Source organism: Solanum dulcamara, chromosome 9 (assembly GCF_947179165.1).
Source record: "Solanum dulcamara chromosome 9, daSolDulc1.2, whole genome shotgun sequence".
In the NCBI taxonomy this organism is placed as follows: Eukaryota; Viridiplantae; Streptophyta; class Magnoliopsida; order Solanales; family Solanaceae; genus Solanum; species Solanum dulcamara.
The window spans coordinates 51,485,914-51,492,753 of record NC_077245.1 but is presented as its reverse complement, the minus strand read 5'-3'; the positions used below and the strand labels follow the sequence as shown (position 1 = coordinate 51,492,753).

At 38.8% G+C, this 6,840-nt stretch overlaps 1 protein-coding gene across 1 annotated transcript; it reads left to right on the top strand.

Moving 5' to 3' along the window:
• The first annotated feature begins 365 nt into the window (after nt 1–365).
• On the top strand, nt 366–803 carry LOC129903683 (uncharacterized). The gene has a single exon (XM_055979224.1). It carries the CDS (start codon nt 366–368, stop codon nt 801–803), a length of 438 nt encoding a protein of 145 aa, XP_055835199.1.
• The last annotated feature ends 6,037 nt before the right edge of the window (nt 804–6,840 follow it).

The window sequence follows — 6,840 nt, the reverse complement described above, 5'->3', positions numbered from 1 at the left end:
ATGAGGCATTTAAGAAAGTTTTCTTTCTTTTATGATTCATGTCGTGCCTTAGATTTGTCCTAAGACTTCTCTTATCTAACAAATCATTTCGTGTTATCTAGATGATGCCTCGAAGAGGAGTACCTCCACCTAGAGCAATGGATGCTCTCGAGAACCAAGTTCCTCCAGTTTCTGAGGCTCTAATTCAAGGAGGGGTTGATGATAATGAGGAACAGGTCCCTAATGATCCTCTAACCAAACAAGTTACTAAAGCAGGATTTTGTGATGCCATTATATTATTGGCTCGAGTTGTGATGGCTCAATTGAATTAACAAAAAGTGACTCCGGTGAACACGAATGTTAAGAAAAGGAAATGGGTGAATAAAATGAGTAATATTGGAGATAATGACTTTAACCATCAGAAGATGTCAAAGGGGGAGACGTTTGGCCCTTGTTCTAGGAAGGGTGATGGCAAGGAAAAGCCCTTCCTCTTATGTGGTAAGTGTGGTAAAAACTATCTAAGGGAGTGCTTGTGCGTCATAGGGAGTTGTTATAGTTATGGAAAAAGTGGACATAAGGAGAAGGACTGTCTAGTGACATCTAGAAAAGGGAGGCAGTCCAAGAATGCTCGAGATGAAGGTAGAGCTTCTCAATCCAAGCCCGGTGGTAGTTTTAGTACATCTACTTTTTCCAAGTGTTCCAAGTGTGGGAAAAACTATAGGGGAGAGTGCTTAGTGGGGTTGAATACTTGCTATAGGTGTGTAAAGCTGGGTCATTATGCAAGGGAGTGTAGGAGTGGTACTAGACCTCAGGCTCTGGACTAGACTATAGGTCATCCAAATCAAAGTTCTACTATATCGGATGGCGGTCAGCGCCAAGAAATATCATATGCCTTTTAGATTCATCAGGGGTTAGAGGATTCTCTTGGTGTTGGGACTGGTAAGTTAAAGGTTTTTTATTTTGAAGCGTATTCATTGTTAGATCTGATGCCGATTTATGGTTGTTGTTGCATTTCTTGCTAATAGGTTTGATTTATATCCCAATATATTATTGGAACACTAGTTGGTGTCTACCCCCATTGGTGAGTCGATTGTTGCTAGAAAAAAATTATAATCTATAAGGGTTGTCCCGTGTTTATCTTGCACAAAGTTGTTCTTTGTGATCTCAGTGAGCTTGACATGGTAGATTTTGATGTTATTCTTAAATGGAAGGGTCATGATTCGGTAGTAAAGGGTAAGTTCATTTGCTTTCTTAAGGCCCAAAAATTGATTTCCAAGGGTTGCATTTATCATATTGTGAGGGTTAGAGATGTCAACTCCAAAAGTCCTTCTCTTGAGTTGACTCTTGTGGATAATGAGTTTTATAACATGATTGTGCATTCTCATCCTGTTAAGGCCAATGTGTGGACGATGCACTTAGTAGGGTGTTTATGGGGAGCGTGGCTCATATTGGTGAAAGGAAGAGGGAGTTGTAAGGGATGTTCATCGGTCGGCTAGATTAGGGGTGAGGTTGAGTGGTTCCGATTATGGTGGTGCAAATTGGGTCCGAATCATCTTTGGTAGTAGATATTAAGTCGAACAATACTATTACACCTTGTACTTTTGTACCTTGGAACGCGTTCTTAAGATTTTTAAGCTTCTTAGAAGTCACCATGTGAGCCGGATAATCTATGACGTCATCAAATAACTCTAAGGTAGGGAGAATAAGATACCCTATAATAGAGAAGATTGGAAATAGGGTCGTAAGAATCTGGAAGATGTTGGAGACCAAATATGAGTCGTTGGACTCGACCACTTACTTAAGTTACCAACTTGGAAATCTTACGTACTTAAACTACTTAAGTACATACCAAGCTTACATAGCAAGGATTACATAGGTTCGTAAAGCAAGACGAGATTATGAACTCACGAGGAGAAGAAAAGAGCGACACATGGAAGCATGGGAGAGTGCCACATGGCAGCAGCTGGAGGTGCCATATGGAAGAAGCTGCAGTAAGGGGGTGGGCCCCACCTACCATGTGGAAGCCCCTAATTGGAGGAGGTAGTGCATTGGCCCTATGAGGGCTTGACATGTGTCACCATTTGGGGCTTGACATGTGTCACCTCTTAAAGTGTCCTCTCTCTCTCTCTCTCTCTCTATATATATATATATATATTATTTATGACTTTAAGTTCATCTTTATCCAATAATTCTCATCTTCATCCAATAATAGCCTAGAAAAACAAAAAGAAGAGAAGAGGAACTTAAGCTAGAGAGAAGAAAGAGCTACGGTTTTAGGAGAAGAAAAAGGTAAGTTCTCCGATTTCATTCAATCGATTAATTATATGGGGTATAACCCGAAGTTATGAAGGTGTTAGTAATGTAAATTTATGGTTTGTATCATCCCCAGATGGAGAACAAACAGCCACGAAGTTTCAATCGCGCTAGAAGAGTTTCTTAGGCAAGTTTTGGCAAGTTTCGGACAAGGTAAGGATTTACCTTTCAAATTGAAGTTTATGATTTTTTTATGGGGTATATTACATGTCTTAATGAGTCTAGAAGTGTAAAAAGTGTTTAAGGATGCTTGATGTTAGAAACAAACTAAATTGAAGTCGTAGTAGGTAAATCGAAATCGAGTAGTGTGTTGTTGTTGTGATGCTGCAGGTTGGGGTTGGTTTAATTGCGTGTTTCAGGGCTGTAAAGTACTCAAAAATGGGTGTGGGTTCTGATGGTTGAAGCCAAACGACTCTCTATTTTGTATGATAAAAGATTTTATGAAATAAAGTCTAAGAACTCTATTTTGGTATCGTAGTTTTGAGCTAGTTGTTTGGAATTGTATTGAGTAATGTTGAGGTGATTTGACTGTATATATATCTACTGTTTGTTGTTGGTAATATGGATGCTAAGATTAGCAGTTGGATAGGGCAAGTTATAGGGGAGAAGCTGCCCGATTTTCAGCAACTTCAGAACTAGTAATAAGCTAGTCGAGGGAAATGGATAAGGAAATAGTTCCTATGACTACTTGGGTGTAGAGTTGGAAATTGGAAAATAAAAGGTCATTAACCTTAGTATTACTTTAATGTTAAATAGGTTCAAGAGACGACGAGGCGAATGTGTTAAGAGTAATCCATAAGAGGTATGTGAAGCTACATCCTTTTTTTTGGCATGTTTTTGGCATAAATATGTAAAGCTATCTTTCTTTCTCTTGGCATGTCGTTGGCATAAGTATGTGAAGCATATCCTTTCTCTTCTCTTGGCATGTCATTGGCATAAGTATGTAAAGCTTATCCTTTCTCTTCTTTTGGCATGTCTGATTATAAGTACCACATGATGCAAGCTTTGGGGAGTATCCCATCCATAAAGCTTTGAGCAAGATTTATGAGCCTTACCAACTTCCTAATGTTAGAACTTCCATAACAATGGAGCTATGGCTCTCAAGCCTTTTATATGATGGAGGGTAGTAAGTATGTGAAGCTAACACCTTTTTTTTGGTATGTCGTAGAAAAAGTATGAGATATGTATGAAATTTGGGAATAATTCCATTCTTAAAACACCAAGTATGGTCCATAAGTCTTATTCACTTCTCGATGGTAGAACTCCTATACTAGTTGAGTTATTGCCTCTCAAGGCTTCTATGTGATGGAAAGTATTAAGTATGTAATCTATCCTCTCTTTTCGTTTGCCATATCCTAAAAGTAAGTGATATGTATACAAGCTGGGTTAATCTTATTTTTAAGTTCCGAATAGGATTCTTGTCTCTTACTCATTTTCTAATGTTAATGCTCTTATGGCAGTTTAGCTACTACTCTCGAGCCTTCTGTATGTAAAATAGGAATTAGCATCTGGAAGTCCATATGCTCACAGATGCTATAGTGACTTAAGTCCTTACTTTGATAAGCTCCTATTCCTAAGGACTCTGTGACGACCAATACCTCTGATTTCATAAGCCATTTGGCATTACTTGATAAATGTCTATGATTCTTGAGACTCTAGTTGATACGACCCCTAATGACACTTAGAGGGAACTTGGGATAAGTACCATTCTGAACCTCAAAGAATAGTCCAATATGATCGTTTTATTGAGTCTCAGATGATAATAGGATGATTATGACACTAAGTCCCATAAAGGGTCGGGTACGGTATATGATGATTATGACACCGAGTCTCATAAAGGGCCGGGTATGGTATATGATGATTATGACACTGAGTCCCATAAAGGGTGGGGTACGGTATATGATGATTATGATACCGAGTCCCAGAAAAAGACGGGTACGGTATGTGATGATTATGACACCGAGTCCCATAAAGGGTCAAGTACGATATATGATGATTATGACATCGAGTCCCATAAAAAGCTAGGTATGGTATATGATGATTATGACACCGAGTCCCATAAAGGGCTGGGTATGGTATATGATGATATGATGTGGTGTTGAGGTATTATATACGATTATGGCCTCGATCCTCATAATGGTCCGGGTGCGATATATGATAACGATGTGCATGATTTGTCTCATAGGACATAAGTACAGTACCTTATTGAGTATCATATTTGTTTCCTAGATCTCTACTTCAGATGTGACTTTATTTATGAAATGTTATGCTTTATATACTCGGTATATATATTGTACTAACCTCTCTTTCCTCGGGAGAGAGGGAGGAGTAGGGGGGTTGCGTTTCATACCCGCAGGTCCTGATACTTAATTTGGAGATCTGCCGTCTTAGGCTTTCTGCTCAGCTATTTTGGAAGTGCTCTATTGTCCCGGAGCCTAGCCTTTTGGGTAAAGATCTAGTGATATATGTATTTATCCAAGGGTACGATGGGGCCCTTTCCCATCATATATTACTATTGATATTCTTAGAGGTCTGTTGATAGATGTATGGGTGTATGTAAATATGACCCAGCCATATGTGGTTCAACTGTACTAGTGTGACTTATGTTTTGGAACGTTCCCTTCCCAACAGAAGCCTTGTCGGCTTGCATGCCCTTGTATGACATGATGCAAATGAAAGAGGCTATATGCAGATGAATTTGCTATCACCCTTTTGGATTCTTGTGTATAGTTCTTATAGTTGATAATTTTATATACGGGGGTCCAGGTCGAACCCCAGTCACAGCCTACGGAGTTGGATCATGACAAAAGTGGTATTAGAATGGTTTACAGACCATGTCTTGTAGAGTTTGTTTATTGGTGTGTTATACACTATATTTATAAACAAGAGGGTAGAGGACATTTAGGATGTTATCTTCCTTTCTTGTGTTAGATCGTACGATAGAGCCTAGTCATAGGACATAAAATTCCTTTTTCTAACCTCTAGTTTCAGCTGAAGAACGACATCGATAGAAAAAAATGATGGATGATATTGGAAGCTACCCAGTATACAGGTAAGTAATGGTGTGAAGGATTAATGTTGTATAAGGTAAGAAGATAGAAATATGATTGAAATGTGAAGTCGAAGATTGAAGGGAAAAGTAGTCAAGAAAGTGTAATGGGTGCAGTTCAAGTTGGACATGCGAGGTAAGTCCATTATTTTATACTGTTGTTGATATTAGGCGCCCTGTGTGGTGGTGATATGACTAGATATATATATATGTTGGCCCTATTAGGCATTGTGGCTATGATATGATATGATATGGATGTATATATATGTCAGCCTTGCATGATATTGTTGGTATTTCCTGAGTGCAGGTTTGGAATAGTAAGGAATATAGAGGAAACTCTGCCAAAATTTTCTAGAAAAAAAAGGGAATGAGCTATAAGTTTATCATACAGCTTGGAAGTTAATACCGAGTACCCCTATTATGATGAACTAAAGTTGTTGGGGTACCCTCCGTGTTGTTGGTAAGGGGGCCTCATGTTTACTTAGGAAGTTTTAGGTCGGAGGAAAACTCTTGTTAGAGGGCAAGGTGTCCAGCAATTGGGTTCCACTTTGGTGGAAAAATACAGAACCCTCAACCATTAGTGGTGAACTAGATAAGTTGTTCACGACTCAAGAATGAACCTAGAGGGAAACCATACAAATTAGGCACTAAACAGTATTGTGGTGCTTATTGGATCTTAATTTCCTTCTGGTAGTGGTTAAAGGATGCTTTATGGTAACCTTTTATTGGTTATGAAGCGACTAAAATAACTTGTGGATGGAAGACATGAACTTATAGGCTGTCCAAAATCATGTGCTTCATATATTGGATAATATACTAGGAGGATTCAGAAGGGTCGGTGATACCAAGGAATGATTTTCCCAAGGGATATGAGGGTAACATAAAACTCCTTGGGTATAAGAATGGCCATGGACTGAAAGAATAGAAGGACTACTGTAAGGAGCACTCAAGATAGAAGTGATCAATAAGTACGAGTATCAGACAAAAAATGGAATAGATAGCTAAGAACTGAAGGTGTAGTATGAAAAGGTGAGAATATAAGACCATTATTAGAGTAAAATTGACATGAGACTGAGAAAAATTGGAAGTTAACCTCAGGTACCTGACAAGGATAAAAGCTTATGAGATATAAAGAAGTATTGTGGTTATGTGATTCCGCCGTGGAAAATATAATGACCCCTCAAGGATGGGGAGGTAGCTCTGCAAAACTATTGATGTGTGGCGATTCCATTAAGAGGAACAAGTGGTATACACTGGGATGAAGATAGTGTTATAGCAGAGCTAGAAACATGGGTCACTGGAGTACAAGTACTTCCGAATGGAGAAGTTGAAATGATTAGGGGCGCTAGCTAATCGCTGGTAGCGAAGAAAGGAATGTGGCTTTGGATAAACTACTATATTAATTGTATGACTCGAGTACCAGTACTTGGACTAGATTGGGTACTAGTTATTGAGAATTCTAAGTACCCCATGTTTGTATTAAGGTTTCTTGCAGAGGC